The following is a 10581-nucleotide window of genomic DNA, read 5'->3' as shown; positions in this document are numbered from 1 at the left end:
TAAGACACTCTTTCGAGGTATCCGGAAGCTCCCAGTTTTTTTTTTGTTTACCTTCAGGACAAACTTCTTCCTATGTAGCATTCTGGTTCATTCCGTTAAGCTGTAACAAAAATCTTGGTGCAAAAGCTCTGCTTGATGTGCACCGTTACAAATACAGTTTCTTCTGCAGTCTTGCTACAAACAGCAATCCATGCATTTTTGTTTTGATTTCTAAATGACAAATGAACCAAGCAAACGAAGCCATATGCAGACATGCATTGGCACTGCGCGCGGATAGCACGCGTGCTATTTTAGCGAATAGCACTGCGCTATCAATCATAGCACTCGCCCTTGCACTCTAGCGAAACTGGTAACTAGGACGCATTTTTCTTTTGTTTATCTGGATTTGATTGTCATCGACCACTGGAAAGTCGTGGAAATAATTTAATCAATTTTTATCAGAAAGTTTAGTGCAGTGCTTGCGATGAAGACTTGGAAGTGAAAGGTCCATGGTTCTATTCTCTACAAGGTTAACCAATTTTATGTTGGTGTAATAAAAGCGCCATTTTTTTTTCTTTTAGATTATCGCGAAAAGTCTTTCAATATGGCATGAGAACCTGGAATTTTTACTAATTTTCAGTACTTGGGCGAATGGATCAACGCTTGTAGCCGTTAGGGGCACAAAAAGTATCCCAGTTCATTAAAATGCACCAAATTGACCAGCAAGACAAGTGCCAACCTAATTTTTTTAAAAAGTTTATGGGAGTGCTATAAGGGAGTGCTAAAAAATAGCACTAGCACTGTGCAATGCGCAGTGTGCGTAGAACTTGAGGTAAGTGCTAATTTGAAGTGCCAGTGCAGAGCGTGCCAATGCATGTCTGGCCATATGTCATACTCAGCTGACGTGAAAAGAGATGTGTGCAGATATCGCCATCAACAAATGCATCTTTCTGCACAGAAAGATTATATAGTAATGTTTCGAAGCTAGACAAAAAAAATTGTGAAAGTAAAACACATTGTTTATTATAATTAGACATTTTTCCAGCTAGTATCAAACATATTTAATCAAAATGATGTGTCGGTGGGTATAACGTGATTTTATTATCAATGCCGCTAATAGCTTGCTAACATTGCATTCACTCAGGCAAGTTCTTCCGGACGCGACGGATGGTGGTATCGAACAGATTTACATCGTCAAAACGGAACCCGGCCTGGAGGATGACGGTGGGTTCGCTAACATGGTCCCGGAAACGGTTGACGAAATCAAGACGGAACCAAAGTTCGAGGAGAATGAAAATCCGGATGATTATCAACCAGATGAGGAGGTTGGATTTCAAACGGTTGATGTGATTGTAAAAGAGGAACCAAAAGTGGGTTCGGATTGCGAATCGAATCAGGTGGACAAGAAATTTGACGTAAGGTCTGAGAAGTCCGCGAAGGATCAAACTGATACCAACAAGGGAAAGACTAAACCCAAAACTGGTAAAAAAGAGAAAAAGCCAAGTAACTCCACTAAGGAGAAGGTCGATAAAGCTCAAGTAAACGAAAAGTTGTTTGCTTGCTCAGTATGTGGCAAAAAAACTAACAATGAATACAATTTGCAAACGCATTTGAAAACACACAAAACAAAGAAAAAGGTAGAAAAGGAAAAGGATTTAACTTGTAATGTTTGTGGTAAGGTCTCTTTTTCTAACTATCATCTACAAATACATCTTGAAGGGCATGAGAGGAAGGCAAAAAAACGGGAACAACTAGAAACAAAGAAAAAATCGAAATTGGAGAAGCTTCAACGGTTCGTTTGTCACTATTGTCCGAGCAAGTTTACCACTAACTATAACCTTCAGCGCCACGAGGATCTTCACGACATTCCGCTAGACCAACAGATCCACAAGAGAAAAGAGTTCTTTTGTTACGTTTGTGATCAGGATTTTGGGTCGAAAGAAGGCATTCGAGAACATTTGTACACCCACGCTGACCAGCTGCCGTACACGTGCGAGGAGTGTGATAAACCAATATCTATCAAATCGGTGCGTGATTTAAATCAGCACTTGGAAATGCACAAAGACACTACGAATGGAAGTGTCAAGTGTACCTGGTGTCCGCTACGATTCCATTCACTTAAAGGGTGCACATTCCACGAAAGAACGCACGTCAACGAGGGAAGTAGTGCTTTGAAGGCGCTGGAGCGCAGGGCAAGCATTTTGAGCAAGAAAAAGAACGTCAAAATCATCGTCGTTGAAGGAACATTGCGTTACGCTTGTGATCACTGCGATAAATCGTACACGTTGCTTGATTCGTTACGAGATCACACGACCACGCACACTGATTCGGATAAACCGAAAAAACTGCACGTTTGCACGATCTGTAACGAGGTGTTTGCCTTTGCCGGAGGGCTTTTTACACACAAATTGGTCCATTCAGATTTTTTGCCGTATAAGTGTGAATACTGTGACAAACCATTTAAAGCTGCTATTCGTTTGATTGAACATCGGTAATTTGAGTTTGATGTTTTGGTTCAAACCAACATATACTAAGTGACTCTTTTCTTCTTTTAGTCGTATTCACACTGGAGAAAGACTCTTCGTGTGTGAATGCGGTCAAGGATTTGCCAAAAATGGTACAATGCTGGCGCATAGAAGGAAATGCTTTAGATCTGAATATTTAAAAAGCTGCTCTTGTCGAATTTGCGGAAACGAATCATTCCCAAACTATGCCGGATTGGTTAAACACGTAACTGAGGTAAGCAGAGTCTTTTAGAGTTTTTGGACTGCACAGTTTTTGAAAAATTCTATAATTTTAGCAACACTTCGAGCCCATACCGAAGACTAAATGTCAATTTTGCCCCGCGTTAAGTCAAAATGCGCTTCTTCTGGTACGTCACGAGCATCGTCATCAGATGCCGAACGTGATTAAATGTGATCAGTGTAATCGCATTTTTAAAAACAAAGCTATGTTGGAAGAGCATGAAGTTGTAAGTATTATGTAAAATCAAAAATTGTTCGAGATTATAATCAACTCCTAAATTTAAACCCCTTCAAGACACACATCAACACGCCACGATCATTTATTTGTGATATTTGCGGAAAGACTTTCAATCGGTATGTTGGTTATAGGTTGATATTGTTGATCGATTCTAAATGTTCTGATTGTTGTAATTGCAGACTCAAACGCCTACAGAAGCACAAGAAAAACCACACAAAAGTCCGAAGGAAGCCTACCAAGCTGCATTGTTGTGACATGTGCCCGAAAAAATTCTCATGGCTGGGGAACTTTCGCAGCCATCAAAAGTTGCACTACAACGAGAAGAGTCGATACTTCATACCGTCGTTGGTGGAGGCTGCAAAACCGGAACCGGAAGTGGATGAAAATGAGGATTTGGATTTTGGTATGTTAGTTAAAACAGAAATGGAATGAAGATAAATAAATCTTATAATTGTATCAATTTTCAATGTTTAAGATATATTGTTCTTTGATTTATACATGGCAATAAACATCCTTAACTTATTCACTGTGTGACACTGGTTGACTGCAATTAACCTTTACTGGCGACTCAACTGATCCAATTGCTACTCTCTGCGAACCTCTCAAAGATGGAATAAAATATTTACTTTTGACTTTAAAGTGACTGTCACGATGGCGTCGCATGTTTCGCAGCACAAGAAAACTCTTCGAGCATAGATCACATTTATGTTTGCGCTTTCCGGTATGAATTGACTTGTGGTTTCGCAAGCAAACCGAACGACCGAACGTCTTCCCGCACGTTTCGCACATGAACGATTCCGGCTCGGTCATGTGGACCTACAAGTGATAAATTTTGAAAAAAAGATCGCAAATTTACCAAACTATTTCAAACGTACCCTTTTGTGCTTTTTCAGATGTGCATCATTCTTGAAGATTCGATTGCACGTTTCACATTTGATAACATTCGGCAGCTGGTGCCGATACTCGTGAATGACCAGCGGTATGGCATTTTTGAACTTGGCCGAACAGAACTGACATCTTGTTTCCGACAGTCCTTGCGTGTGAAGCTGGAAAAAGTTATTTCATGATTTTGTTGTTATTAGCTAAACTTTGTAACAACTAATTACCTCTGTAACATGCTTTATTAAATCTGCATAACCTGATAAGATCATTTGACAGAAACGACAAATGCAACCGTTTGAGCTATCCGGAAGCACACAGTTCTTTTCGTGTACCGTCAGGACGAACTTCTTCCGGAATGCCATGCCACAGTGGCACACGAACGGTCTTTCGCCAGTGTGAATCCGTCTGAAAAGAAGCAAATATAAGCAAGAAACTTGGGCTTTACAAATAAAACCACTCTTACCGATGTTGAATCAATCGTATCGTAGCTTTGAACCCCTTGCCACACGTTTCGCACTTGTACGGGGCAAAATCCGAGTGGACCTTCTCGTGCAGAGTTAGCGAAGAAGCTCGATCAAACGTTTTCCCACACCTCTGGCAAGGATAAATCTTATCCAGGGTGTGCGAATTCGTGTGCTTCCGTAATGTGGCCAAAAGTGTGTACGATTTTTCGCAATAATCACAAGCATATCGTCTCAATCCGTCAACGACGATGACTTTCACGTTCAGTTTGTTGCTTTCGTGTTGGGCACGCAGTTCCGCCTCCGCTATGACACTTCCATCGATGTGGACTCGTTCGTGGATTTGGCATCCTTTGAGTGAATGAAATCGAGCCGGACAGTACAAACATTTGATGCTGCCCGTTTGAGTTTCCTTGTGCAACTCCAAGTGTTGATTTAGGACACGAACTGATTTGATATTTACGGATTTGTCGCATTCTTTGCAAGTGTACGGCAAAAGATCAGCGTGGGTGTAGAGATGTTCGTGGATTCTGTCCTTGGTTTCGTAGTCATGCCCACATACGTAGCAGTAAAACTCTTTCTTTTTGTGAACTTGCAGCGCAATGGGAATCTTAGATTCATGGCTTTCCTCGTGACGTTGAAGATTGAACAGAGTGGAAAACTTATTTGGACAATAATGACAAACAAACCGTTTGATAACTTCCAACTTTCCCTTGTCTCTCTCATGGCCTTTGGCGTGACGTTCTAGATTGAACTGAGTGGACAGCTCTTTCCCGCAAAGTTTACAAATGAATCGTTCTTCATTGCTATCGGATTTATCCTCAACCGCTTTCCTTCTTCGTTTTCGTTTTGTGGCCTGTTTGTTGGAAAAATTCCTGTTGGACTTTTTCTTGTTATCATCATCAACTTCACGTTTATCATTCGTATCAAAATTCGACTTTACGTCGTCTTCTCCCGATTCGGATGTTTCATCTTCTTCCGGTTCCTGCTTCACAATGACATCCAGAACTCCAAAGTTTGGTGCTTCGGCTGGCTCATCCTTGCTCGGATTTTCGATTTTGGCATCATCTTCTTTATCAATATCCGGCTCTGGTTTGATTTGATCAACGTCCTCCGGTACCATGGGATCAGATCCATCGTTGGCCTCCTCCTCTTTCACTGGTTCCGATTTAATTATGAATATCTGTTCAATGCCATTCGTTTCCGGAAGCACTTGCCTAAACATTTTTTTCTAAATTCAATTACCGACAGAGCATTCTGATAAGAAAAACTTTGGATGCAATATTTATGTTGCGTTTAAAACAAAATTTTTCTATCCCTTAATCCAGCTGAACTGTTATGATTCAACGTAAGTCATAACAAGTAAAAAGGACTTATTTGCACCAAGAGTAGAATTGTTATCTAATTTGATATCCTTAGTTTGTTTTTCAAATATTTACTTGCTTTTATCTTTTTTTTGTGATCAATTTGTTTACTGCAGTGAATTTTTTCAAACACAAAAAAATGCCGTTTTAAAATATTCCTTCAAAAACAAGTGTCGATTACACACGAACACGGAAAAAATATTTCTACTGCCAGGATATATCGGCTAACATCCCCCAGTTGTAAACAGGCTGCAGTGTAGGTAAACAAACCGCTTGGCCCTTTGCGTTGGTCGTTCAGGCAACGTCAACGCAGAAGAAAAGAGTCTACAGTTTTGACATTGATCGAAGCTTGCTGGCGACGGAGAAAATAATGCTTCTGCGGTAAGTGAAATTACGCTTAAATTAGCAAATCGTACGGTATCCGTGACCTATTCCGGTGTCCCCTCCCCAGGCACGTCATCCCGACCAACAACGATGTGGAGGAAATTTACATCGTCAAGCAGGAAGATGAGCAGACCGATCCGGCTGGCAACCCGCTGGCGGGCGGACCAGGGCCTAGTCGGTCCGGGTTGCATCCGACGGCGCTGCTCGAGAACGAGGACGTTGAAATCAAGGACGAACCGCTGAGCGTGCAGGGTAGCGAGGAGGAAGATGAAAAGTACGATCCCCCGGTTCCGCTGCTGCATGCACTTCCGGTCGAGGTGCGGCTGGTTGAAGATTTGCCGAAAAAGTTGGAGGCTGCGATCAAAAAGGAGAAGGAAGTGGAGGAGCAGCAGCAGACGAGGAAGTCTCCGGTGGAACCGGTAAAAGCGGTCAAGCCGAGCGTGAAACAGGAGAGGGACTCCAGCTCGGACGGTGACTGGGGACAAGATGACTTTGAGCCACTGGCTAAGGAGGTGGTGGTCAAGAGGAAGCGTGGCCGGCCACCGAAGAAAAAGGTTGAGGTGAAGAAGGAAAAGTCAGCTGGTTCTGATAGCGATATGGACGCGGACGATGTGGATGATGACGATTATAGACCTCCAGCGGGTAGTCCGGTCAAGAAGGAGCGCAAACGAGGTCGCAAGAAAAAGATCAAGCCGGATCCGGATGGGTTCGATAGCGATGCTTCCAACGTGGAAGAAACGGAAATAGTCAAGTGCTTCATTTGCGTGATTGACCTGAAGGAGGCCGATCTGCTGGACAAACATTTGCGCCAAAAGCACAAGCACATGCTTCCGTTTAGCTGCGTTACTTGCGTGGGACGTAGGGTAACACGGTTGAAGGATTTGAACTTGCACTTTCAGCAGCATGACGAGACTAGGAAGTATAAGTGTCTCTATTGTGCGGCGCGGTTCCCATCGCCACAGGGACAGAGCAGCCACATGCGTCGGATGCACAGCGAGAAGTACAACACCGATATGGATCGCTATCGGCGGTTCATGTGCCGCTTTTGCGATAAAAAGTTCACCAAGAAACACGACTTGGAAATTCACGAGAAGCGTCACATCGCGGAGGAGTCGAACGATCCGGCAGTTATGCGACGAGCTCTGAAGTGTTACATTTGCAACAAATTTGTGGGGAAGAATCGAGATGATCTGAACGCACACGTCGCCACGCACGAAGACTGGCTTCCGTATCACTGCGAAAAGTGTGACAACAAAAAGATTTGCACCGTTCGAATACTTTGCGAGCACCTGCGGCAGCACCAGGAGGGACTGGCGGTTAAATGCGTTTACTGCGATGAACGGTTCGTCAGTTTGGGCGAATGTCAGGCTCACGAGCGGACTCACGCGGCGGAGAAGGAAGCGCACGAAATTGAGGACGCGAAAATGATCGCGGAAATGACCGGAAACAGCGTCGTTGTGGTGGATGGCGTCAAACGGTTCCAGTGCGGCAAGTGTGACCGCTCGTACGCGTTGTCCAGCAGTCTGCGGAAGCATCAGGGTGTCCATGCCAAGGGAAATGCGTTCGTTTGTTCAAAATGTGGCCGAGCGTTCATGAAGGCTTCGTCGTTGGCATTGCACGAGAGTCGTAACCACCTGGAAGGAGGAAGTTTCACGTGCGAAGGTTGTGGTAAAGTTTTCCCGACAATTGGACACCTGCTGGATCACCGAACCCGAACTCAGCACTTTGCCGGAAAGCCGTTCATTTGCGAGGGTTGTACGACCACGTTCGTGCTGCAGGAAGAGCTGACGGAGCACCAGAAGACGTGCACCGAAACGGAAGCGAATCGAGCGTGCTTCTGCGGTCTCTGCGCCAACAATTTCCCCTCTCTGGCGATTGCGATGGAACACGTCAAGACCGAGCACGAGCCGGAAATACCGGAAACCAAGTGCAGATATTGCGATCTGACCTTCAGGGACTCGGAGCGAATTGTGGAGCACGAATTTAAGCACACTCTGCCGGGAATTATGACCTGCAAGATGTGCAACCGGATCTTTAAGCACTTGAAGAATTTGCAGTGCCACATGAAGAACCATGGCAAGGTGGCGATTCCGTTCATGTGCGATATCTGCGGCAAAACGTTCACCCAGAAGGGCACGCTCACTATTCATACGCGTCTTCATACGGGTGAGTCCTTTGAAACTTACATTTTGTGTCAAATGTGATATCAAATCATTTCCAGGCGAGCGCCCGTATACCTGCGTACTGTGTCAGAAGGGCTTCGTCGACAAGAATGAGATGAGGAGACACTATAATATGCATTTCAATCCACAGGTACAGTAAAAACTTGGCTTACACTTCCACATTAGCTTATTAGGGTTTGATACTAAATTTAATCGTCATGACTGTGCCTTCCAGAGCAAGCTGTACATTCCGAACGCGCAGCAGATCGCCGCCCCGGTGGACGTCGGAGCGCAGGGCAAAAAGTACAAACAGTACACGTGCAAGATCTGCGGCCGCCAGCTGACGACGTCGACGGCGCTGGCCAAGCACATCACAACGCATACGGGTTGGTGTCCAGTTGGAATCAATTAAACGATGGGTTTACTAATGTTGGGTTATTTTTGTAGGTGAAAAGAAATATCAATGCGAATTCTGTGACAAACGCTTTGCCCAAGGAGGGCAATTGACGGGTGAGCTTTTCAGTAAAGTTTTAGGTTAAATGTTGTTGTTAAACTTTTTTTTTACGACAGTTCATCGACGAATCCACACCGGCGAACGTCCGTTTGCGTGCGAGAAATGTGGCCAGCGGTTCGTAGGAGGCAGCAATTACAAGCGTCACGTCAAGCAGGGCATGTGTAAGGCGCTAACTGCAGGAGCGATCGCTTCCGGTGAAGGCGGAACAGCGAACATGCACCCGCAGCAACAGCAGCAGCAGCTGGAGCACCCGTATCTCGGCGGTGCCGAGGTGATTGGAAGTTCGGAACTACGGATCTACCCCGACGAAAAGGAAATGCACTAGATATAAGTGGCACAAATTAGTGTTTGGTTTTTTAACGCGTTTGCAGACTGCTTGCGGTCAGTAAAGTTATCTTGAAGGTTTGTACTAAATTTTGATCGAATTAGAATTTAATTTTCTACTTCCAACCATCACAATTTCACACCGAAATAAGGAGTGAGTTAAATAGCTGCTTAAAACAATTTCCACACTAAAATAGAGTAACCGTAAGCATAGGTTATCAGAAGCGATATTAAAACGATTGAATAAAATGATTTTGATAGTCACTAAAACTGCTTTATTCCTGTGCTCATTGAAGAACGACCCTCGTCAAGCTTTCTGTACAGTCGGGACACAAACCTTTAGATCGGTTTCGATGCAGAAAAGTCTCTGCTAAAAATTCCATGGAATAATCTTGGTCGATACATTTTACAAGCAGTTAAAATGGATTTATTTTATAACATTTTCTGCATTTCCAATGCCTGGACTGGATTATCCGAAATTATATGGATATTAACCACCTGAGTTTGTTCACTTTGGGGTCGCTCTCAAATCTTCAAGACATCCCAACTACGCAGTTTTGAAAAAAAGACTCTATGTAAGTTTATTTTAGAACAAAACATAACAGCATTTCCCACTTAATCACCCCCTCCATGACAATTTCAAATTGTTTCGCTTGATTGAACTGATTGGAATAGCATATTGATTCATAGGACCAGCATGTCTTTGGTTCGAACGTTTTGAAAATTTTCACGCAGCAGATATTACGCGCATTATTGACCCTCCCCGGCCTTGGGTTTATTTAGGGCTTTGATTTTTTTTATCATTTCCCTTCTCTGCGGGCGTTTCCTCCGTTCGCTGCAAAAGAGGAGAAAATCAATAAAATTGTGTATTGCACCATAAAGGAGGATGGGGCAATTGCCCAACAAAAGGGTTGCTCGACTTTTATTTACGAAGTGATTATTATTAGCTGCAAAGTTTCGGGAAGGCCGCAACACAAAGCAAAACTAGAACGACATTTGCAGCGGGACGAAAATCCTTGAACTTTGCTCAAGGAAAAAAGGCAAAAAAAAAAAAGATCACAACATTAGCATAAAGGTGCGTGCGTAAAAAGCAACAAAGCAAAAGCGCGCGCATTAAAACCTGCAAAGAGATATTTGGAAGTCAGAGGGGCAAGGCATTTAGAAAATGGAAAACCAATTATCTTTATGACCCTGCCGCTGGCGCTGGGGCAAGTTTTTCTTTGTTTCGACGTTACTGGCGGTGAGGAGGAGAGTAGATTTGACGTCGTCATGTGTCATTCGCAGCCAGAGAACATCGCCCCCAAAATAGGAATGAACGAACAGGGCGCAGTTAAGCTGTGTGTTTAGATGGCAAAGTATCATCACGCACATAAAGAGTCATTAAATGCCATAATCTTTCGTCATTGGTTTGGGAAGGGATTCCTTAGATTGCGAGTTGAGAGGAAGTCGCGCACTGTTTGGAATGTTGAGAATTCTCGCGTTGGAATCACCACTGAACGTTTGTTAGTTGAGTCAGTGATTTAAGTGCT

At 43.7% G+C, this 10581-nt stretch overlaps 4 protein-coding genes across 4 annotated transcripts in view; 3 read left to right on the top strand and 1 right to left on the bottom strand.

The window, feature by feature from the left end:
* The window catches only part of LOC6032023 (homeobox protein abdominal-B), a 112722-nt gene that overhangs the window by 18417 nt on the left and 83724 nt on the right, over positions 1-10581 (top strand). The gene's annotated exons all lie outside the window — the stretch shown is intronic.
* On the top strand, positions 912-3439 carry LOC6032028 (zinc finger protein 2 homolog). The gene is made up of 6 exons (XM_038267022.1): positions 912-1060; positions 1124-2470; positions 2535-2718; positions 2780-2950; positions 3019-3077; positions 3141-3439. Exons 1-6 carry the CDS (start codon positions 1050-1052, stop codon positions 3391-3393), a joined length of 2025 nt encoding a protein of 674 aa, XP_038122950.1. The 5' UTR covers positions 912-1049; the 3' UTR covers positions 3394-3439.
* LOC6032027 (zinc finger protein 117) lies at positions 3418-5673 on the bottom strand. Its single transcript, XM_001842642.2, has 4 exons — positions 4307-5673; positions 4068-4248; positions 3837-4007; positions 3418-3777 (listed from the first exon to the last, which is right to left on the bottom strand). The coding sequence occupies exons 1-4, from the start codon at positions 5527-5529 to the stop codon at positions 3481-3483; spliced, it is 1872 nt and encodes a 623-aa protein (XP_001842694.2). The 5' UTR covers positions 5530-5673; the 3' UTR covers positions 3418-3480.
* LOC6032026 (zinc finger protein 420) lies at positions 5941-9301 on the top strand. Its single transcript, XM_038267016.1, has 6 exons — positions 5941-6049; positions 6120-8218; positions 8274-8365; positions 8450-8600; positions 8662-8724; positions 8785-9301. The coding sequence occupies exons 1-6, from the start codon at positions 6039-6041 to the stop codon at positions 9051-9053; spliced, it is 2685 nt and encodes an 894-aa protein (XP_038122944.1). The 5' UTR covers positions 5941-6038; the 3' UTR covers positions 9054-9301.

This window comes from Culex quinquefasciatus, chromosome 1, assembly GCF_015732765.1.
Source record: "Culex quinquefasciatus strain JHB chromosome 1, VPISU_Cqui_1.0_pri_paternal, whole genome shotgun sequence".
NCBI classification, from domain to species: Eukaryota; Metazoa; Arthropoda; class Insecta; order Diptera; family Culicidae; genus Culex; species Culex quinquefasciatus.
Note: the sequence above shows the minus strand (reverse complement) of the source record. Positions and strands in the feature narration are given on the sequence as shown.

Bases quoted from the DNA above. Each gene is read 5' to 3' on its own strand.
- LOC6032026 (XM_038267016.1), top strand. The intron at 8,366-8,449 runs GTACAGTAAAAA...TGTGCCTTCCAG, and splicing joins ATATGCATTTCAATCCACAG to AGCAAGCTGTACATTCCGAA. The intron at 8,725-8,784 runs GTGAGCTTTTCA...TTTTTACGACAG, and splicing joins CCAAGGAGGGCAATTGACGG to TTCATCGACGAATCCACACC.
- LOC6032028 (XM_038267022.1), top strand. The intron at 2,471-2,534 runs GTAATTTGAGTT...TTCTTCTTTTAG, and splicing joins ATTCGTTTGATTGAACATCG to TCGTATTCACACTGGAGAAA. The intron at 3,078-3,140 runs GTATGTTGGTTA...TTGTAATTGCAG, and splicing joins TGCGGAAAGACTTTCAATCG to ACTCAAACGCCTACAGAAGC.
- LOC6032027 (XM_001842642.2), bottom strand. From the start codon at position 5,529: ATGTTTAGGCAAGTGCTTCCGGAAACGAATGGCATTGAACAGATATTC. The intron at 4,008-4,067 runs GTAATTAGTTGT...AACTTTTTCCAG, and splicing joins TAATAAAGCATGTTACAGAG to CTTCACACGCAAGGACTGTC. The intron at 3,778-3,836 runs GTACGTTTGAAA...TATCACTTGTAG, and splicing joins ATCTGAAAAAGCACAAAAGG to GTCCACATGACCGAGCCGGA.